Raw genomic sequence first — 22,970 nt, 5'->3', positions numbered from 1 at the left:
AAACTAAATTTCCTCACACATTAACTATTTAAAGCGTAGACAATTTCAGCTTGCAGAGGAAACTCAGAATGCAAGTTTCCTCTTCTTTCCCAAATAACTGGATTATCTCAGAACACTGTTACATAATGCTACAGAACACTCCAGCACTATCTGTTTCAGACATGAATAATTCCTGTGTATTTAACAACTCCTCCACAATTAGTAAATTAAAGTATTTTAAATTTGGTATCTGTTCAGAATATGTATTGCTTTAAAAGATATTAATACATACCTACTGGTCTAAAATATGTGAGCAATACAATGAAATTATCTTTGTAAAATATAAATCAGAATAGCGATGCAAATATTTGCATTTGCATAGTTATGCAAATTCTTAATCATGAAGAACAATCATTGCTGTTAAAAAGCATGTGGCCACTAGGAATGGCTCCTGAGGAGGTCAAAGCATTCTTCCTTGATTTCCAAAATGACACATTTTAGCTTCTAACTACTGAAATAATAATTTGAAAGTTCAGAGATAAAAATACCTTTTATTACTACATTCACATTCCACTTTATGTAGTCTGATTTTTAGATGTCAGCACAGGATGAGTCAGCTTTGTTATTAACAATTCAAATGAACAATATATATTCAGCAAATTGATCAAGGAATTTAAACAACTTCTAAAATTAATTTTAACAAAAAATCTGCTGCTTATAATTTATAACAGAAATGGAGACAGCACAACAAGAATAAAGTTAACCATATTATTTAAGCAATTATCATGAACAAAAGTATTCTTAAGTCCTGTGACTGGAAGAACAAATGAACTTACAGACATTTTACCAGTATGGAAAGAGACACAAACCAATAAATATGAACATTTATAAACACTCAAGTAACAGCTCTGTAATGGAGAGACAAAACCAATGAGAAATTTCGATGAATTCAAGCCCTCTGACTTCTCAGGTTTGCTACAAAACTGGACAAGGTTTCTATTACCAAACTGTAATTCCTGTTCATGTGTTTGACTGAGCTGATTGATGAAGGTCTCAATGAGGCCTTTGGTGTGGTCTCTACAAATGGATTATTTGCTGTAAACAGCAATTATCTCCTGCTAATACCAACATTCTTCCTTATCTGCTCACCGTGAGCACAGAGATACTGGGGACACTGTGTGGCAGCTAAAGCTCCTGGCACTGACTTGGAACAGCAGCTGAATTAAAGAAGTTATCCTAGAACAGGCATGTAGACACTACCAATTATAAGATAAAGCTGTTATTTTAATAAACTAACTAGGTTTCATTTTTAACACGCTATTCAAAGTAAAAAAAGTTTAAAGTTGCAGTTGCTGTCAGACTTCAGCCCACCTGGAGTGCACAGCACAGGAATTCTCTGCCCCTGACCACATCAGCAGAACCAGCAACCACAGCTTGCCCAACGTGCAAACCCAAACCATCTAATACTGGTCAAATTCCATAACAAAGCTAAACACAGATGTTAATCTTGAAATTGGGATGAGGGCTTGACATTTCAATTAAATTTACTTGTTACATGACCTAATATTATTAATATTTGTTAGTTATGCTGGGCTTATTTATAATTAAATGTAACGTAAGAATAGCAGCATTAAAGATGAATATTTTAAAAGTATTTAAGATTTTATGAGCAGGTTTCCAAGTATTAATTATAAATGACAAAAAAAAATGTGTGAGCAGTGCATAAATGGCAATTGTGATCATTGTAATGAATCATAAAAATTAATAGTACTTACTGTAATGACTCTAGTAATTACTGAGTTAAACCCAGTAGTTCTTATAACCTAAGGAACGTTAGAGAATTGTATTTGTCAGTTAAATTTTTTTGATTTTTAAGTCTACTATAAACATGAACTTTCGTAAATAATGCAATTGTGCTTTATTGAAGAGCTAATTAAAATCAAAGTTGTGGGTGTGGTTTGGATCTGGTGCTAAACCGAGGATCACAAACTTACATGGAACACTTGCAAAGCTGTTTAAAGGAGAGATAAAAAAAAAGAGATCCCACCTGCATTCAAAAAACAGTCAGCTTAAGGTCACAAAAGGTTCTGCATTCCCAGAATGTGGGGTTCATCCACACTTTTCTGACACCCTGTTCCTGCTTCATTTTTGTCATGCAGCTCTGTCTGCCCAGCTAACTGAGATGATAAAAATTCAGACAAAAAATTAGTTTCTGATTACCAATAGTGTGAGGCATAAAAAACGGTGCTTTTTCAGAAATTTGTGTCACGCATTCTACTGCATCATGAATTCTATTGGAAACCAAAGTGTTTGTAGAAAGGAGATTTAGTAAATGTTTTCTTGCATTAAAAAAAATCATTGTCTTTCATGTGCTCACCTCAGCCAAGTATAAACACTGAAAAACACCAAAATTCAGGCAGCTCTCAGTGATACTGAGGGATAAATTTGCCTCAGATCAGTCTGCAATTCTGTGAGTAAAGCTGGAAAAAAACAAATGCAAGGTGAAAAAACCTACCCATTCTTTAATAAATGACCCTGAAATGAGCTGCTTTCTCCCATTCTGTTATTACATGTATGTAAGAAACCAGCTGAAGGTCCCCTCTAACTTTCACACTTTGCAATGGTACTTAGGCTGCACAGTAGAAACTGCAGCAGGAAGAAACACGAGCACGGAAAGGCTTCAACAGCTTCCAACCAGCATCTTTTCTACCTTTCTAACTGGAGGTAGTTCCACACTTTGAACTGTTCAGTTACAACTACTGAGAACAAGGAAGACCAGTCTGTTTGTGCATTATTTGTCCTTGATGTTGAGAATCCACTTCATGAGTTGCTTCTGTTTTGTGTTCCCTCGGAGCTGCTGTTTCTGTCCCATCTAAAACAGGAACAATCTCACTGGCACAATGTTCATTTCTCACAGTAGAGTCATCTTGGAATGATTTCAGGGCAACTTTGAAAAGAAAATTAAATACCGGGATGATTAACCAGAAAGACAAGTAAATATTTCAATAAATTTAACAAGTATGTAGTTTAATCTAGTGGAGAAAATGCTACCAATATGTAACTACAGTACATCTTTTATCTTACACTTCACTTGGGGAATCAATGTATCTTTTGTTGACTATTACATTACAAGCCATGTTACTGAGTGTGGTATTCTCATCAGAGGAAAATGAAGCATTATTTAACTGGAAATTTAATTATCATATGCATCCTTTTTCTTTTTTAATTATTAGCAACAGCCCCAGTCTCACAAGTCATCATCTGCAAAGCCACACTGAGGATCCCACAGGCCCCTTCAAGTTGTGCGAGAAGTGGACAGTGATATATAAATACTTGCAAATGTCAACTTTGGGGAAAAACCTTCTGAAACAGCACAGAAATTTTTAGGTTTTGTGTGAGTCAATTAATGAACTGAATATTTGCATGAACAACATCTGAAGATACATTCTCACAACTCTAGAAAATCAAGCTTTCAGATGAAGGTATTTACAAGATATCAAAAGGAATTGTTTGCATGTAGGAAAACATTAATAAACAGCAAAATCTAATTACTGAAAAAACATAAACACTGCAGCTGTAACACTTCTCTCTAACCATACCATTACAGCCTCACCAGTGAAAACAGAAGTGTCAATGCTAATGTAAACTCAGCTGCTGATATATATTCATTAGATTCAGAAAAGTTCCAACATTTCTTCTTCTCGCCATGTCAAATTTTCTCTCAGTGCAGACACAATCTGATACACCAAAAGGTGAGGTTTAGGGACATCTAGGCCTAAGGTGTATCTCCATTCTTGTCTCTTACTCCACAAAAACCACCTGAAAGCATTGCTAAGAAGGGAGTTTAGGAACTCATTTGCAGGAGCAGGGAACAGCCCAAGATGGTACCTGTGCAATGACCCAACTCACATGACAAGAATTTCTGACACACCATAAAGCCTATTTTGAAGTATTCTTCCATTATTAGCTTCACTGTGAAACGGTAATTAAGCAGCAGGGAAGATTCACTGCCTTAGCCTTTTAGTCTTGATTCTAATTTACATGATTAAATTCTGACTTAGTCACTGATTACCTTCTGGCTTAACACACTTCGGGTTCTCATGGATTTTATTTTTGCCTTTGCTTCTTTTTCTGGGTGTAGCAGTTTTTGCCCTCACCAATCCACAGTTTTCAGCATGCTTACACATATTACCCTGTCAGCATAATGAAGAAAAAAATGTATCAATCAAATATTAATCTATGTAAGCAATTTAACACACACAAAGCAAATACAGTTCTGACAGACAAATTTTGGAACACTAACTGGAAGACTGACTTAGTTAACAACTTCCATAAAACTCCTGAAGATTTTCCAGAATATCTATTAAAATTCTGCTTTAAAAGAACATTGCCATTTGGTGGGTATAAAATAAAAGTTACCATTTTCTGGTTCCTGGATAAGCAAATAAAGTTTTACATGTAAAATCTGTATGTGGAAAAAGGGCCACGTTTACTTTAAAGTGGGCACAGTTAACCCAAAATGAGAGAATGTTCTCACTGCATACGGTTTTGAAGTGAAAAATAATTTCTTACTTTCCTTGCTGAACTGGTCCTAGCTATCCTAAAAGTACTCTTTAAAATAAATGTTTTAGTTCAGACTGAATTTATTCTGCATCATTGCTGAAAATCACATTCCAGGCTCAAATACTATATTTTGTTCTGTATCACAACATCCCTGAAAGTGATTGCTCATACTTTATACTTCTAAGCAGCCCATGCACAAAAGATTTATCAAGAAGATAGACTCATCTTTCCAGCATTTCAATATCAGTGTTTATTTGTGAAGGACTTACCCTGGAAATAAGCACCACTGCACTATTTCAGTTGGACTGCAGTCACAAAAGTTTTTATTTTCTTCAGGTAAACATAACCCCAAAGCCAACTGTACCTGGCAACACCATCACCAGAGGAATCAGTATTTTCTCAGGGAACTGAAATACCTGGTTACATGTGCAGCTGCACTGAGCACATTTGAATCTTTTCTCATTCCTGTGAGTCTTCCTGTGCTGAAGGAAAGCGTAGCGCTCGTGGAAAGCTGCTTCACAGTCCCTGCACTTCACTGCCTCTTCCATGTAGGAATGCAGATTCCTCAGGTGCACACCTGGACAGTTATTCAAAACAATTCATTCAAGTTTTTATTTCCACAGTTTTGAACAAGAGTTGAGCCGTGCATGGCCCTGAATACTGCAAATCCTGTAGAGGAAAACACAAAAGAACTTTCTCTGTTCTCTGCAGTAGGGGTAAAACAGACAAATTAGTTTAAGATTAAACTAAAGTTGCAGCAAGATGTTGTAACTTCCCAAAGAAATCAAGCAGTTATAAGCCTGCAACTGATTGATTTCAGTGGAAATAATTTAACAAATCAAATACTCAAAAACTTTCCAGTTTTAATACAGTCTTTTCATGTATTTCTGGAAACTTGAAATTTTATATAGGTTTTGTTGTTACTGGTCAGCTGTATTGCTTCCAACACTTCTGAAAAAACAGAAGGTCACAGTGCCACAGATATCAAGCAAATAAAAAAAAAGAAAAAAAGCTAAATCTTTCCTACTTTGCATTTTAAACAAATTAAAACATCAACCACAAGATGTCACCACATCTCCTTGCAGGAGGAACTTACCTGTAAAACTACGAATACATTTTACGTAAAATATTCTGTGATAATACGAAGCCATATATAATGACTTTGGTGAAACTTTGTGAAAATTAGAGATTTCACCTCTACTTATCTTCACATTTTATTTTCAGTGTTTTCCTTTCAACTCACCCAAATCACTTTTTCGGGAAAGACAGGTACTACAATGTGGACACTGGTGTTTTGGCACATTTTCTCCATGCTTCTGTAACATGTGGATTTTCATGGTACCCCTTTGAGTGAATCTGGCTTGGCAAATGTAACATTCATAGTGTTTTTCACCTATTAAAACAAAATTAAAATAACATATGCTTAGAAACTCTACTTATTTGATACAAATGCAAATTCCCACAGAACTCAACATCCATGTTCTAACAGCAACAGTTCCCAGACCAACCAAAAGTTAGTATTAGTTGACAGTGCACAAAAGGCCAAACAAGCTTCCAGAAGTTTACATAACTGACTGCAACACAAAATCTTGGCTTTCCTGACTCCACAAGTCAAACTGATGAAGTATAAAGCCACACATATAATTCTAAACTATGAATCAGGAATTATTTTAACTGTCATCTACTCTTCCTTGAATACTTCATGTACAAAAATGCAGAATTATCCTCAAATATGCAAGGAGAGGAAGCCAACAGCTGTAGACCACCATGATAAGAGTGATACACCACCAGCCATTGATAATGGTGGGGAGAGAAATTAGGAAATTATTTTCTTGCTTTTCTTCCCCAAAAAGCCACATCAGGTGTGACTATCATTAAAAATTACATCAACACTGGCAACTGGCACAGCTTTGAACCAACTCCAGACTGGTTCTGTGGAAGAAGTCCTTGCCACTAGTGGGTAACACTCTTGAACTCTTCCAGTTGGACTCTTGTGGTTGACTCTCATAAAAAAATGTCAGTTTAATTGCACCAAACAGTCTCAAGATGTGAACCAATGCATGACAAGTGGAGATACTTGGAAAATTTGATTCAAACCACGCTGTCACACTCTGATTCAACCTAAAACATTAATCAGAGCACAAATTACATATCATAATTGAGCCAAGTTAAACCCTGAAGTATAGGATTGATACCCAGTGCCCTCTGAGATTACTCGCTTGTTACAGAGCTATGACAGGAACACGCTGCTTTCAACATTCAAGCAATTTAATTCTTTGTTGACCAAATTAGTTGCTGGCAGTCTGGGGTCACAACAATATCCATGTTCTGAACAGATATTTAAAAATCTCTCGTCAGATACATCTCCATGTAAAATCAAGTAATTGATAAATAGAAGTGATAACTTGATCCACAGAAAAAGAAGTATTTTTCTAATATAAAAGAGGTTTAGGAGGAATAGCAAGACTAACTACTAGCACTGCTGGGCTTCCAACAGCCAAATCCAGAACACCGAAAGAGAACATGTTTTTTGGGTGTGTTTTTACTCCAAATCAGAAATAAAAAAAGGGCTAATTTTGAGGCTGAAATGAAATCCTATGAATATTAAGCAGCTGAGGCCCTAGACTTGATCATTACCCCAGAATCTTACCTGTGTGAGTTAACATGTGCCTTTTCAGTTTATAGGCATCTTTGCTTGCATAGCTGCACAGGTCACAGGGGTAGGGCCGCTCTCCCGTGTGCGAACGAACGTGGCGTCTCATTTTGCTGGCCTCAGATAAAAATAAAGAGATTTTCTAAAGTAACATCTACACTAGAGATGTATTTAATGAAAATATAAGCAATTTTACATACTACACCTACTGCAATTAAAAGCATTGTATTAATCCCAGAATTAGCACTCCATGTTTTTTTCCTGCACAATCAGCCTGCTGTGGTTTTAGGACACTTCTGCACCCTTTCCCCAGTATATCTTACTTCCATGTTTAATGTCCTCATTAGCAAAATGGGAGATTTTATGATAGGAACATAAAAGATAGAATTTTAAAAAGAGGATACCTACTACTGTCAGGCTACTTGGATATACAAACCATAAAATTCTTTGAAAACACTCAGGAAAATAAATGAAAGACCTAACTCATTATCCAGAGTCTATTCACCTTCAAGTCCCAATGAATCACTTCCATTGCAAAGTTTAATTCAATTCTACTTTTTAAATACTATTTTTCTGATAGGTATTACATAAATACTGCAGGTATGTGATTAGGAGTTACCACATGTTCAGTTCCTCCATTTATAAACACAATTATTGAATTCACTGCTAGATTCCTTCAAATCTACACCTCGATTCACTTAAATAAAATTAAACATGACTGCCAACCTTTGCTACCAGAAGTCAAATAATTTGCATAGAAGTACTAGAGAGCTCCTTCAGCTTTTTCATTCAAGTAAAGCTTACAGGAATGAGAGTTCTGTAACAGCAGCGAATGCTGAATAGCTCCTTATTGAAACAAGGGAAAGAACAGGGTAATTTAATATCAGCTGTCACAGTTTTTTAAGATGCAAGCTATCCAAAATCTAATTATTAAGATAAGGTGCATGGAATAAAGTTCAGGCTTGCTTACAGCTTTAGATCTGGACACAGCACAAATTCAGATATTGAACATCCACTAAACTGTGGCAGTGATTCAATCACAGGTGCATTTCTGAAAGCCTGTGTACCCAATTCAATTGCAATTTTCAAGTGCACCCTTAAGCAGACTCTAAGGTTTTTATCTCTTGATTAAGAAAATTCCAATCCTGGAAAAAACCCCAAACATCATCAAGTGTACAAACATAATATATGAGCTTCATTTTAGACATTAGCTGGTATTGTCCTACAGTACATGGAATGTAGTGTAAATGAGGACCAAGAATGCTTGTGTAGGACCAAAAAGTCTAGCAGCAATTTTAGCGTCACAAAAAAGAAAATGCTCTTAAAATGCAACTAGCTAAAAACCCCTAGATAACTGTATGAATATTAATTTGGAGCAACACATTTGCAAATATCACTACATGGACCAAATGAGGGTTCCAGAAATTCAGGTTACTTGTTCCTTCTCTTCAGGGTGATGGGGATGAAAAGATGTGCACACAAATGAAATGAAATTCATGGCACCACAAAGTTGTCGCCATCAGCCACCTTGCAGTAACACTGCAGCAACATAACGCATAAACACAATCCATCAGTGTGTCCAAGGAGATCAGCAGAGCCTGGACTTCTCAAGATTAAAAATCTGGGCAAAAATTCTGTGTACATTAAAATCTTGGCACATGAAAGCCTCCAAACCCTCCCAAAAGATTCAGTAAGGTTGTACTTACTTCAACACTGGAGTATTCACATACTGTGCACTTGAAAGGCTTCTCTAAAGTGTGTTTGTACCTCCTGTGTCGTGAAAGCTCCCCCCGGGTCACAAATGCTCTGTCACACTCACTGCATTTATGGGGTTTGTTCCCTGCAAGAATACACCATTAGAATTTTATTTAAAAACACAGCAATGTGATCTGTCTGCCTTAAATCAACATGTAGAATTTTTTAATAGAACCTTTTCTGATATTCTGACTTTTTATATACAATAAATCATAGAATGATTTGGGTTGGAAGGGACCTTAAAGTTCATTTTGTTCTACCCCTTGCCACGGGCAGCGACACCTTCCACTATCCCAGGTTGCTCCAAGCTCTGTCCAAGCTGGCACTTCCAGGGATGGGGCATCCACAGCTTCTCTGGGCAACCTGTGCCAGGGCCTCACCACCCTCACAGAGAAGAATTTCTTCCACATAGATGCACACAATAAGTTTATAATAAATACAATTTATCATTTTGCTTCATGTATTTATACAGGAAAATGAAAACATCACAGAAAATTCTATTCTGCACATAGGAATGAAGCACAACTGAAGTCACTGTTCAGCTGACAAGAACTGTTAGAATGGTACTAAACAAAATAAACAAATACCCATACAGAGAGTTTCCAACTACAGACCACATCTTTTCAGTGTGGAACGCCAAAGAAAATCAGAGGAATTTCTGAGCATAAAATGATCACAGAACACAGCTCCGAAGCAAAGTCACTTGACTGTTAATTCAATTTTGAAGATAGTATGGAACATGAAGTATTTTCAAGCATCAGGTACCTGTGTGTGTGTTCACGTGGTTATGCAGCAGAGTTGCTGTACGGAAGGCCTTCGGGCAGAGGTGACACACGTGACGTTTCTCATCTGAATGGGTTTTCAAATGACGCCTAAGACTTGATAATTTGACTGAGGTGAATGTACAGAAAAAACAGTTGAAACATTCTTTTTCTCCTGCTGGAACAAAGACAGATTTACACTGTACATGCCGCAAAATAATGACTAGTTTTCAAAAAATATTACCAATTTCTAAAGAGCCCCTCTAGTCTAGGTAAAACTATTTCAAACTTCTACATCAAAGGACTTCATTAAGACTTAAGTGATTTGCCCCCAAAATTGTGTTATTTGTTAGTGAAACAGTTTAGAACCTAATTCCAGGAAGCCTAACTCCTACCCTAGCTGCCACCTCCAAGACAGGATGAGACTTCCTCTCTTGATACCACCATCAAGACTTACAACCTGTGCAACAAACTTCTTGATAACAACTGTGTAATTAGCACTAAGTAAGTTTATTCAAAGATTTAGAAATGGCAGGTTAAGCTGTTCCCAGGAGCTTTCTGGTGCTCCTGAATCTGCAAAGTGCATATAAAAAAATCATGATGTAAAAGCCTTTTTAAAATTACTGGTTGAATTTGAGGGGAAAAAATCAGTTATTTTAAGAAGTCATAGAATAAAGTTGGTAGCACAACAGTAATGAATGTGCAACACTTTCAGTTATGAAGAAGATTTGAAACTGTGAAATGGCAAATACGTCATATTTGAAGAGTCGTTCCAGAACAGTTGTCTCTGCTCCCAAGTGTGCTCTCTGTAATGATTTTCATGCTGAGACCAAAATGCATTTTTTACAATGCTTTATACCACACAGAGATGTGCAGATAACACTTCACTTCAATAACAGCAAACAAAACCACTTTATTGTCATTTATTCATTGTGGATTCACGCCCACACAAAGGAACATTGTTAGCTTTGTTAAAACTGCTCAAATGTGCTCCCTATAAAGGCTGTAACTAAAACAGGGGACGTTAACAATTTGTACGGTATCCATAGAGAACCTCGGCCAAAATACCTTAACTTCCAGATACAACACACATTTACAGACTCAACATCATTGATGTCATCCGATTTTTACAGTACACACACACAGTTTCTAGGGAAACAGATGCTTATCTGTTCCCTTCTGAGTCAGTCCTTAACTTCTGTACCATACTTTTAGGTTTTTAACATCTTAAATCAGCCATTTCCTGTTACTTTTATTTAGGTTCTGGAAAAGGCTTTGCTGACAGGTATTGACTGATACTTGCCCACCACCCTGGGCTGGCAACGTGGAGCCACTCTAAGCTCAACCATAAACCTTCAAACATGCACATTTTTGAAGCTGAATGAGTGAATCAAGAGATTAAATAAATTACTAGGTTTATTCAAAGGCATTTATACAATATTAACTTTGAAATCTCCCTGGAGGTTTCAAATACCACACACTGCTCAAAAGACCCTTAATTTCTAAATGCCATCCAAAATGTCTCTCCTGAACACAAGGCAGATGACATCAGCCTGAACAAGGTCTTCAAGCACTTAGGGCTGGAAGGTATTATTTCTTCTTCCAAGTTTCCACAGAATGTTAAGACTTAACCTAATCTAAACTTAACAACTACCACTGTGAGTATTTAATGTAAAATTTCAACCTCGGTTCAAAATCTCACTTAACATGCCTTAACTAAAAATGAACTACAAAGATTATTAACTTTTTACCTTTTTCCTGATGTGGAGCACAAGCCACAAATTTTAGATTCTTGAGATTTCTGACAACTCTTTGTTCTGGTGCAGTTGGATATTCCTGCTCTTTACTTTCACTGAGTAACTCTGACAAATCATCACCCCCTTTGCAGCTCTGACTCTTTGTTTCCCCAACAGTGGAAAAAACTTCCTTTCCTTCCCCCTCTGCAGATGGGCTCAGTTGCTGGATGTTATTTTCAAATGCAATGGCACCGTTATCTCTGTCAATCTATTTTAAAAAAGAGTATGTTTTACAACTTTCTCAATCAAAGGCAGTCAGTAGTGGCAAATCAACTGAGCAGTCAACAAAATGCAAGCTATCAATTCATTCTGATTTTCAGTCTTACATGTGATGGACAAAACTGCAACAAAACATTTGCATTTACCATACAGCAGCCTAACTGGTAAGTGAACAATTACTAAAATTGTGCCCTACCTCTTCAAGATTTTATCTAAATTTCAGAGCATCATTTTAAGATTACATCACTAAGAACACAGAAACCTGTACCTTTATTTTTTTAAAGAAAATATTAAAATTTCATATCAGTACATCAACCTTCTAAAAGAAAATGGGAAGTATGCTCTGTTTTTTAACAAATTTAGGATTTCAGCAGACTAATTGTAATGCCTTCTTTGTCATATAACAATTAACCAGGTTGTGATACTTCTTGTGTTAGCTAAACTTAAATATGACCTACCTCAGGAATTATCTACTGGTGCATGAATTTTATACGAAAAAAATAGTATTTTATTGTAGAACCAATATAATAAGCTAGTACAGAACAAATAACAACGTTTGCATATCCTTTCTTAATAAAATTCATTTCAAATGGGACTGTATTACATACCCAGCTTTAACAACCACTGCAGTATTGAACTAATTCAATTAAGAAGGGAAATTGCATGAGGCCACTTAAGAGATTGAGGCTGTCCAACCAAATAGCACGAAACTGGTGAACTGAATTTAAAACTGGTCTGAATTTCAACACTTAAATATCATCTCGATAATCTGGGTCTCTTCCAACTCAGAATATCCTCTGAATCTAGAAAGCCTAAACTTTTAGTTTGTCCTTTTAAAATGAGATGAAATTGTAAAAGGATGTACTACGGACTAGATACTTAAGCTCAGCAATTTAGAAACAATAATACTGACTAATACTTAAGACAGAACCAAATCGGTGCGACCGCACAAGCTAATAGCGAACAACGAACAACATGTCTCTACTTTCACCTTATCCAGAACTTGTACCTCCATCAGGAGCGTGTCTGGTGGTTTCTCTGTCGCTTTGTTTTCTGAACTCTCTTCCTGCCCTTCTTCTTGCAAAATACGGATCTGCGCCAGCTCTAAGTCATAGAAGACGCAGATGCCCTCCCGCAGGGTCACAGCCATGCCCGGCGGCGGGCTGTGCGCCACGGCCCGGCCCAGCCCCGGCGAGGCCACTGCAGGCTCCCCCCGCTGCAGGCTCCCCTTCTCGCACACCGAGTGTGGGGTCGGTGTCTTTCACCCTCCTCAGGAGACGGGGCCCACTCCGGCGGACGCGTGTCCCGCCCGCCCTGCGGTCACCGGCTCCGCTCAGCCGCCGTTTCCGCTGCCGGCCCCGGTTTTCCTGTAGCCCTGAGGCCGCGCACGCTGCTGAGCGAGCCTGTTCGAGGTCAAACACGAGGGCAAACCAGCCCCGGCCCTGCCTCGCCCCGAACCCTGCACGCTGCCCGGCCTCGCCCCCTCAGCGCTCCTCGGCCGGGGTCCCTCACGGCCACTGCGGGCGGTTCCCCCGCGGGGAGCTGGGTCCGCCAGGCTGTTGGGCCGGGCGGGCCGGGGCCATTGCGCCCGGGCTGCCCCTCGAGGGGAGGTGGCAGGGAAGGGGCTCAATGCCCTGCCGTGCACGTCGGCATGGCTGCCCTCTGCCTCCCTGTGCCGCTCCCTCAGCAGCGGCTGGAGTGGGAGCCCACTCGTGGGGAGCATCTTGTGGGGAACAGCTGCTTCTCACCTGTTATTTCCTTATGAAACACAAAGCCCCGGACCTGCAGAGGTTTCCCTCCCAGTTCACGGGGTGCCCGGTGCTCCTTGGTCCCCGCGCACGGCAAGTCCTGTCAGAGCAGCTGCCGTTTTCTCACCCTCTGAGTGAAGATGAAGATCTCTTGGCCTTAATTGTAGGCCCTTAACCTTCTGCTCCCACTTGGCTGAAGACCACGGGGCTGAGCTCAATTGGTTTCTCCACTTGCAAAATATCTGAAGCACTTGCCACATTTCTGCGACGGAAAGCCTCCAGCCGGGAGCCCTACGCTGGAGTGCTGCTGAAGGGCCACCTGATGCTGCCGCCACAGAAGTGTTGTACAAAATTGTCTCAAGTGGCTTTGCAGAGGCAGTGGAGCGATGTATAAGCATCGTTACACTGTACCTTAGGCCAGGATTGGTTATTCAATGAGAACAAGCTGAAAGACTTTTTCAAAGACATTTTCATGTCTTTGAGGTAAACTTGCACAATTTGAGCGACTTAACGTTTAATCTTGTGTACTCTTCTAGACTAGTAATTTCCAGCCATCAAACATTTTATAAAACCCACTTACTTTGAATACTCTATTATACGCTGGTGCAGAGGACAGATTTGGAGCTTTACCTCTAAATATTAGCTCAGTGCATTGCAGGGTACAGTACATTGCACAGGGACTGCAGCCCAGTGTGGTCCAGATCCTGCTAAACTAAATTACTGAACACTAATCAAAGCCCCAAACCAGGGGGTGGCTTTCCTTGTCGGTGGAAGTAACCCAGTAAAACTGGCACTTGTGAAATATCCATAGCACAAACAGCAGCCCACACCACTGGCCTTCGAGCGGTACCCTCACATGAGGTGGGGTTATTGCACCTTATCCTCAGAAACAGCGACCAAAAATCCCATAAACACCCTTCACAACTCCTGTCCACAGTTCTGTAAAATCTTAAATGCAAAAATAATACAAAATGTTTACATTTAACAACTGCAAGTTAGTCATAACTATTCTACTGCTTGGAATCAACACAAATCCAAGGCAATTATTTAGGTTGGATATGTATTCCAGCAACTTAGGGCTGATATTTTGGTTAGACACCACATTATTCATCATTCACGAATCCGTAGGCTCTCAAAACTAAAGAACAGGATGCAGAGTACACAATATATTCACATAATTAGGCTGCCAGTAACTCTGGCCAGAGATTTTATTTCTTACATATTTCTGAATCTTTTCAAGTTGCTACGTATACTGTGCAATTATATAGTTGAAGGGCACTGTAGGAAAGAAGTTGTTAAAATAATCCACCATCCTTTAGGTTGTTTTAATGAGGTTTTCTGCACTTCAACAGTTATCAGCTTCTGAGAGCTGTCCTGCCTTGCACTTCTGCATTATTAATACCAGCACCATCCATGCAGCTACAGTAAAGGGCTGTCATTATTTCCACTATTAACCGATATTTCCAAGAATTTATAACTCGAACGCAGAATAGCCCTTCAGTTCATTTTTTGCTGAATTTAAAGGAACCACTTGGATCAGCAATCTATGAATTCAACCAGTTTCTGAGTAGGTTTTGACACACTAGAGGTTAACAGCTCCATAATGGCCGTTGTGGTGTGTTGTGTGTGCAGTCTCCGGTTACTGCTGCTGCATCGTCTATCTCTAGCTGCAATCAAGCTTCTACCCACTCCACTGGAAGTCTGGTTCTTTCTAACACATCAACAGCCTGCATGAAAAGTCTCTCACAAAAAGAATAGAGAGCCATTTTATATTTTAAGTCATAATTATACTTTGGGGAGTAAATGTTCAATGTGAATTATTGTTTGCTAGGAGTATTTTATAAGGAGCATAAGGAATGTAATGTAGGCACATTTTCTTGTGCTAAAGTAACATTACATAAAGAAACAAGATTCAGCCATAAAATTGCAGATAAATTGCTGATAAGAATCTACCAGTGCCTGAAAGGTAATACGTGGACAACTAAAATCCTCAATCAGCAGAGTAAATTCTATCCTGCACTGAGGAAACACAGCAAACTTTGTTCTGATCTGCGGTTTTCCACCCAAGTATAAACAGTGCATCTGATTTTTTTGAGAAGTAAAATACTGGGTTATCTGTTCAAATTGTCAGTCTTAAATCTGAATAATATCTTTTATAATATTGAAGATGTTTAACACGTGCTAGGTGGAGCTGACTTTTTTAAAAGCTCCATTATCATGTGCATAAAGCATATTTGACCTCAAATTAGTTCAAGGTTTGCTTCCCTTACTGCGTTTCAGAAACTCACTTTGGATGACTGCAGAGGCTGTTTATCCAGCCTCTTTGGTGATGCTTTGCACCTCCATCACAGGTTCTAAACTGCAGTCCTTTGATGCCAATGGAAGGATTGCCATCAGTTTAACTGGGCTTGGAATTAGGCCCAGAATAGATAACTATGTGAAGCAATGACAGTGGGATTTATTTACACATTTTTGACCTGTCCACAAGATGCAGAGTAAATCAGGAATGCCACAGTGCACTTAAAAGAGAAAAAGATAAAAAACCAGAAAAAGACCAAAGCAAAAAACCCCAAAACAAATGGGTTCAAATTTAACCTCCAATGCTCATAATTGTTTCATTTATGACACTCCGCCTTGTAGTTGAAACCTTCCCTCTTCTCCAGAACATGACTCCTGTTAGTCTACGAGAAAACCCAGTCTTTGTTGTGACTTATTTTGACAGCTTTAATATCATTTTCCACCTGGCATCTGGAAAGTTTTCCATTTTCACTTTCCACCAATATCTCACTTTTGTTTCCAAGTATGTGTCGTGTTCACACTGCACCTGTCAGTGGTGTGTGTGCCTTAGCACCGGGCTGCAAACATGCCCACCTTCCCTTTGCTCTTACCCCAGGGACAATCACTACCTTCAGCACCTCTTTTGCAGTGAGATATTGCTCCTCTTAATAACGACAGCACCAGATAACCTCCTTCACACCGTCACCTGCTTCAGAGAAAGTGAAGATACTTCTACAATCTTCTAATTCATCTGGCTCCTTTAAATGTTGCTCAGGCCTTGGAAGCTGTCACTAAATGGTTGAAATCTTTTTGCTGTATTTTCTGGTGCTCCTTGTTCCTTTGGTGTCCCACTTTCACAAATATGAAGCATTTCTTCAGAGACCACCAAAAAGCTTAATTAAAAAGAAAAAAAAAAGAAAGCACGTCAGCTAATGAGCGTGATAAAAATTTACGTTCTTTTTGATGCTGTTCTAAGCAACTGAATCTTGCAGATTCAGAATTAAGTCAGTGCTTCAGTGCTGGCCTGGAATATTCTCAGGAGAAAATACATAGTTTGATCACTTGGAAAGAAGAATATTATTAATTTTTTGTTTTTTTCCTCCAGACCTCTGGTTCTGAGATGGAAGCTACAGTTTATTTTAGCAGACATCATTTAGGATTCAGATCTGACTTGGATTTCTTGCCTGCCCCAAAGAACACAGTTCTCTGCTTCCTGTTGCTACAATCACATAAAAACTAGTCAGACCTCAGACCCAGGAACATCAGAACATACAGTCCTACTTGTTTCCTTGCTGAATCCCCAAAGCAGAGGGAAGATGGGACACAGCAAAGCAAAGCCAGATGGAAATCATGCTGGAGGGTATTGATTGACTAGTGTCTAGGCAGGCTATAAATTACCACTTCTCATGCACAGAGGAGGGTGAGCAGAGCTGCAGAGCTGCAGAGCTGTCTCGGGGCACAGTGCTTGGACTGTGCTGTTCATGCAGGATCAGCTAAATTCGGGTTGTGCCTAAGGCATGGGGAAAGCCAGGCTTTGCTCACTCTCCAGTGCTCATCTTGACTTTGAGGAGACAAATCATCTCTTTAAATATGAGTGATTCTTGCAGCAGAACAAAAGCAACTCCTATCAAGTTAAAAGACTTAATGCTTTCAAGTATTGTCTATACTCTTAAAATCCTGCTCCATACTGTAAATGATTATAATGACATAGCATGACAAAAAAACAAGACATAATAGAGTACAGATGTCGATATATAAAAGGGGGAAGTATTTAACATAAGCTTATTGGAGCTGAAAGTACCAGGGATGATTGATTGCTTAGACACAAGTCAGGGAAGTGGTCTAAAAATTATTAACCATAATTGCAATTTGTCTATTAACTGTTTCATCTAACACTAATATATTTAGAAACAATCCTGCCATCCAGTAATACACAATTTGCTGCTTGTGGCAAACAGCAGAGCTGCGTGCCTGGATCTGTTTGGAGGAAGGATGTTTATTGGGAAGCATATCACTTTTTCCATTTCAAAAGACATTAGCGTGGTTATACAGTTAACTACACCTCAGTGACTTCCACTGTTTTTACAGAATACTCTTTAATCCAAGAGATAGCAAAGAAAGTTTTAACTACAACGGCTCTTAGTTAGTTATTACAGGTTTCTGTTGCTGTTTGTGCAAGGGTCGAAGAGTTAAAAGTTTAAAAGGCAGAAAGTTTTCCTCTTGTTTTGACTAAACCGGGGGAAACGTGCTGGAGCCGTGCAGAATTTGATTGCCAAACACAGAGAGAAGATACACAGTGAGAAAATATAGTAAAGGTTTAACCCAGCTGATGTAAGAAACAAACTCCAAGGATGTCCATGTTTCCTTCTTTTATCATGTTGTTAATCTTTAATCAGGAAAACAGTTCTGAGAACAGCTCTTCGTGCACAGCTGAACAGACACCAAAACCTGTAAGTTAATAGGATCACCGAAGAAAGAGAGTATTAAATGATTGTCCTAATAAATCTGTAAGTGAGATGTACAACCCAGAGGAGTTCAAATTCTGCTTCCACTTGGATATGCAGCAAGTGCACGTTAAACCTTGCAAAATCAGCAGTAAGGAGGTGGCTGGTGGGTTCAGAAAAGCAGTGGGTTCCTGTGCACTATTTTTTCCAGCTCAGATAACGAATTGTCTTGGGCGTTAAACTTTCTGAGGCGTCCTAATCAACTTCTTGATTCAAAAATCTGAAGAAATCAAGAAAATTTGAGGGAACATTTAACAACTTGTATATTAATGTCACTTCACTGAACAGCAGGTGATGTAGTCCATGATATTTGTCAGCAGACATACCTTAAATCTTAGTCTTCTGCACTGCTACTGACTATTGAGTCATCACTTAGAGACCACGACCAGATAGCCCCAGGCTTCTCCATCAGGAGCTGGTAATGGAAATATGGTAGAGCAGGCTTAGTTGTACATCTTTTCTGCTCCTGTAAGAAGAAATAAAGTCAGCCTTATAGTCCTTGTAATCTTAAACATCAAGATGAGGCAGTGTCTAGAAAGCAGATGAGAATATCTGGGTGACATGTTTCGTGAATCATGATTATTACTCTGTTCAGAGCTGCCTCTGGAAACTGAAAGTCTTTTGATCTGTCATTCATACCCATCTTTTGTTTAAGATCTTCTGGGCAGAGCACATTTATGCTTCACCCAAAACAAAAAGGTACTTAGTGCTATTGCAGAGCAAATATCTGAGCTCTACAAGGTTAACAAGTGGGGGGGGGGGGTTTATTTTGTTTGCAGAATGCGAGTTGGTTGCTATTCATTTGTACATACTGGTTTAAGCACACATGTAAGAAACTCCTCTTTACATAAATGGTATTCAAATGCATATGTATCATCCTGAATCAGTAAATTTGGAGGGAGTTACAGATGGTCAGTCAAAGATGCATGTGTAGCAGAGTCTGAATTCTGTCTTCCTAAAAGCATAAGAAAAGAGCATGATTTCCAGGGTCCAGTTGAACTCCTGATCTCTTTACTGAGGGTTGTTTGTAGAAATAATCATAATTGCGGCACTTGTCTGGTAGGAACTATTTACAGTGACCAAACGAAAGTGCCTGTACATTGAAAAAAATCCCATTGTGGTCCACTGATGTTGCCTTATTCCTATTAGAATGCTGCTAAGCAGAAGTGTACAGTATGTAGGACTTCACCTGACCTGTTAACACTTACATAAGTTTCCAGTAAACAGAGGATTTGTTACAGGGATTATTGGTTTTTGTGCAATGTTGATTTTCCTCCAGCTGCCAGGTTCAAGAACCAAAAGGTATGTAGTGCTTGACATAGGCACGTTTGCCTTCTGACCTTTAGATGTAGCTTGGCTTTCATTTCTGCATAATCAGCTTTTTTATCCTGTTCCTTGGCTTTTAGTGTTATAAAAATGCTTGAAATATTAGTCAAAGCTATTTTCTTGAGGAAAAAGTTACGGAACAAATCTCACTTGAAACAGAAAACATGGTTCAGCCCAAGTTGCTGCTTTTGTGTTGCTACTGAAGGAGAAAAGAGGTTTTAGTAAACGCTTTCCATTTCAAGTAAGAATTTACTATTTGCATTACAGCAACCTAGTGAGGACCCAGCAGGGACTATCTGTGGCACAGACAACAATAAGAAGAGATAATGATCATGTCTAATTAGGGTTTAAACTCCTCTAGCTGGGAACTATCAACCAAACTAGGAAAATTCATGAGAACAGGGAGAAATTGGCATCATCTCCTCCCAACCCCCTTCCAAGGAGATGATAAAGGCTTGGGGATGTAGTTACATGTCCAAAGTCAAATGGGAAAATCCATTGCAGAGGAAGAAACAGAACCTAAACCTTCAGAATCTGCTCCCACACTTACTGGTTAAAGCCATCCTTCTTCAAAGGAGTCAGCTCAAGAAGGACGTACAGAACTGTGACCAGTGGGTCAGACTGTGTGTAACAAGGGACTGAAATGTTGAGGGAGAACAAAGATACATGGGAGGATTTAAAGGAAAGAGAAAAAGCACATTGCACAGGTAGAGCTGGGTAACTGTGAAAGGACAACTGCCAGCAGAGAGCTGCTAGAAAGCAAAGCATCGCAGAGAAATAATGAACAGCGTGCAAGAGGAAGGAGCAAGGGGAGCCAGGGGTGTCTCATCCTAGAAAAAATAAACAATTTTAGAATATAAAAAGGTGCTTCCATGTCATTTCTTTAGGTCTGAGGAGGTGAGGTGTCTCTAAAAGGACATACTTAGCAGGACACCAGTCATCCACAGGAAGCCAGAAACTCTTGAACGAGAGGTGCTTGAACTTGTGTGCAAGGATTGTTTGTCTGTTCCCCTCTCTCCAAGTAGGAAGCAGGGAGTCCTTGACAACTGCAAACACACTCCTCTGTGGTAAAAGACATTTCACTCCAGCAAGGGTAACCATTCTTATTTGCAGACTGTATCTCAGAGCCATCTGGGTTTTGTGTGACTGGGCAGAGGAGATGCTTAAAGGTAAAGGAAAGTGCAAACCTTATGCTGGCTGGTTTTCACTCTGGTTTGTATGGTTTCTTCTTTGTATGTCCCCTTCTCTCCTGGCTATGGTTCTACTGTTCATCCAGCAAAAAAACCCTGCAGTAACCATGCAAAAGTTATAATTTTGTTGTGGCTAGGGTAAAGTCAGTCAAAGTCTTGGTGGGCCCAAACTCTCCACGTGACTATGAGATCTTCTGCAGTAGATGTGAAGAGCTCCCGAGCTAACAGAATTACACATACCCAGATGCTGGTCAGGTACCAGTGGCTACAGAGCCCATTACTCACATATTCACACTGATACTTGACAGGGGTTTTTTTAAGAAAGGACAGTATTCCTTTAGGGAAGAGTCCCCAGATTAGAGTCACAGCTCAAGAAATGGCTCCAGAAGAGCGACTGCTTATCAAAGTTAAAATTACATGAATCAATCCCATCTCCAGAGCTGAGCCTGTAAAAGCGAGCTTAAAAATAAAGTAATAATAATAACAACGACAATAACTATTTTATCTGCCCAAACAGAAGAACAATGAGCAAGAAACCAGTGTGCCCATGGTATAATGTCAGCCTTGGCATGTACTGTGGCCCAACCAGGACTTCCCCTAAGATACAGCTCAGGATTGAGCACTTGAGCTGATACTAAACTGAGCATCAAAGGTTGGTGACTTTCTTTAGAGGCCTTAAACATGCATGGGTGCATGTTCCTGGCTGCTGAAATTTGCTTCCATTTGTTTCGAGAAATGTCTGTTGTCAAGCTGAAAATACTAATGGAAGTACAGTCTAATCATGATAAATCTGGGTATTTTTTTCCTCTCCTCCACCATCAGAACAAGCCACTTCATTTTGAACATGGGCAAAAAAAATTACATCGCCTTTTGTAGTGATCCACAAATATATCTTACAATCTGCCCAAGACAAATCCTGTATCATTCGGGGTTGGGAAGAAGGAGGTAAGAAGGAAAGCACTGCGGCCCCGGATTGCTGCTACCTGTTGTGGCCGGTTGCAGAGGCTCAGGCTCACGGTTCACGCAGCGCACGCGGAGAGGAGTGTGCAGCACGTGTGGCAGGGCCCCCAGACCTCCTGCAGATGGGTCAGTGCCGAAGAACTGCCTGCAAGGAAAGGGGCTGTGAGGCGGAAATATCACGCAGGGCTGTGCAGGGTCTGGAATAAGCACTTGGCTCGCTCACAGACTCTTTTGCAAATGCAGGCAATTTGCATGGTTCACGTTTTCTTCTGGAAATTGAGAGAACAATCCCTGCCCTGCTCTCTGTGAGCTTGCAAGGGCTGCCCTTGGATCTGGACTCTGTGGCACCCAGTCCAGCAGCTGTTGGAGTGTGCTCAGTGTCAGCTGAGCACGACTCCACCACAGAAATAACAAGCCAGAGGCAGTGCTCTTCCGTTAATAGAACAGTTCAGAGAATCTTTAAAAAAACCTACAATTTTATAACAAAATATCCAAGTGACAAACTCTTTGGAGGTGACAATATGTAGGAGAATTAGCAATGAGAGGGAAGTAGAATTTCTGAGTATTATTACATGCCATTAACAACTTTCAGATCGCACTGTGAGTGCTTTGTTGCACCTTGGTTTGTAGTGATGAGTTAAGCTTTTTAATGACACTTTTTCTGAGCATCTAAAAACTTTTACATTTATTGAGTTCCAGTAAGTCTGTAAAACCTGAAGTGCTCAAAAACTGCTGTTTTGAATAACCTGAATAGTGTCCATCAAAGCAAACGCCCTAAACCCCCTCCTTTCAAGACACTTGTTGAACACTCTCATCTTGAAATGTCAGATTCACACACATTTAAATGATTTGACAGCTTCCAAGAATGCACCTGATAAGCATCACATTCAAGTGTCAAGAAGCACAGAGAAAAAGTGCCAAAAAAAGTTCAATCAGAAGAAATCGTATCAGCTATTAGATGAGCATTATAATGTAGTACTACTAAAAAAGACTTCTCATTTAAATGGAAAATAAACTTTACATTCAAGACGACTCTTTTTTTAAAGGCCTTACATTGCCCTGTACCACCTCCCATGTTTGCCATTAGTGAAATCTTCTAGAAACTGAATTCAGGCAGCAGCACCCACTGCTAGTGGGTGAACACCTCAAGACCACTGTAACTGAGCCATTGGAAGTGCTACATCTGGGTTTTTTGTGTGGGAGACAGTGGGTGTTATGAGAATTCACTATCTTCACATA

At 39.5% G+C, this 22,970-nt stretch overlaps 1 protein-coding gene and 1 long non-coding RNA gene across 5 annotated transcripts; both read right to left on the bottom strand.

Moving 5' to 3' along the window:
- Window positions 1-510: 510 nt before the first annotated feature.
- CTCFL (CCCTC-binding factor like) lies at window positions 511-13,468 on the bottom strand. 4 transcript variants are annotated; one of them, XM_032127089.1, is made up of 9 exons: window positions 12,718-13,468; window positions 11,463-11,715; window positions 9,716-9,889; window positions 8,902-9,035; window positions 7,193-7,313; window positions 5,786-5,935; window positions 4,959-5,119; window positions 4,052-4,172; window positions 511-2,926 (listed from the first exon to the last, which is right to left on the bottom strand). In XM_032127089.1, the coding sequence occupies exons 1-9, from the start codon at window positions 12,874-12,876 to the stop codon at window positions 2,736-2,738; spliced, it is 1,464 nt and encodes a 487-aa protein (XP_031982980.1). In that variant the 5' UTR covers window positions 12,877-13,468; the 3' UTR covers window positions 511-2,735. The 4 variants fall into 4 exon arrangements, with proteins under 4 accessions (XP_031982980.1, XP_031982981.1, XP_031982984.1 ...); XM_032127090.1 differs by having other exon boundaries at window positions 9,716-9,886; XM_032127093.1 differs by having other exon boundaries at window positions 9,716-9,841.
- Window positions 13,469-13,473: 5 nt separating this feature from the next.
- Window positions 13,474-22,087, bottom strand: LOC116452515. The gene is made up of 4 exons (XR_004243522.1): window positions 21,755-22,087; window positions 20,504-20,743; window positions 18,582-18,721; window positions 13,474-16,644 (listed from the first exon to the last, which is right to left on the bottom strand). It is a non-coding gene; the product is annotated as an uncharacterized LOC116452515 (long non-coding RNA).
- Window positions 22,088-22,970: the final 883 nt, after the last annotated feature.

This window comes from Corvus moneduloides, chromosome 17 (assembly GCF_009650955.1).
Source record: "Corvus moneduloides isolate bCorMon1 chromosome 17, bCorMon1.pri, whole genome shotgun sequence".
NCBI classification, from domain to species: Eukaryota; Metazoa; Chordata; class Aves; order Passeriformes; family Corvidae; genus Corvus; species Corvus moneduloides.
Note: the sequence above shows the minus strand (reverse complement) of the source record. Positions and strands in the feature narration are given on the sequence as shown.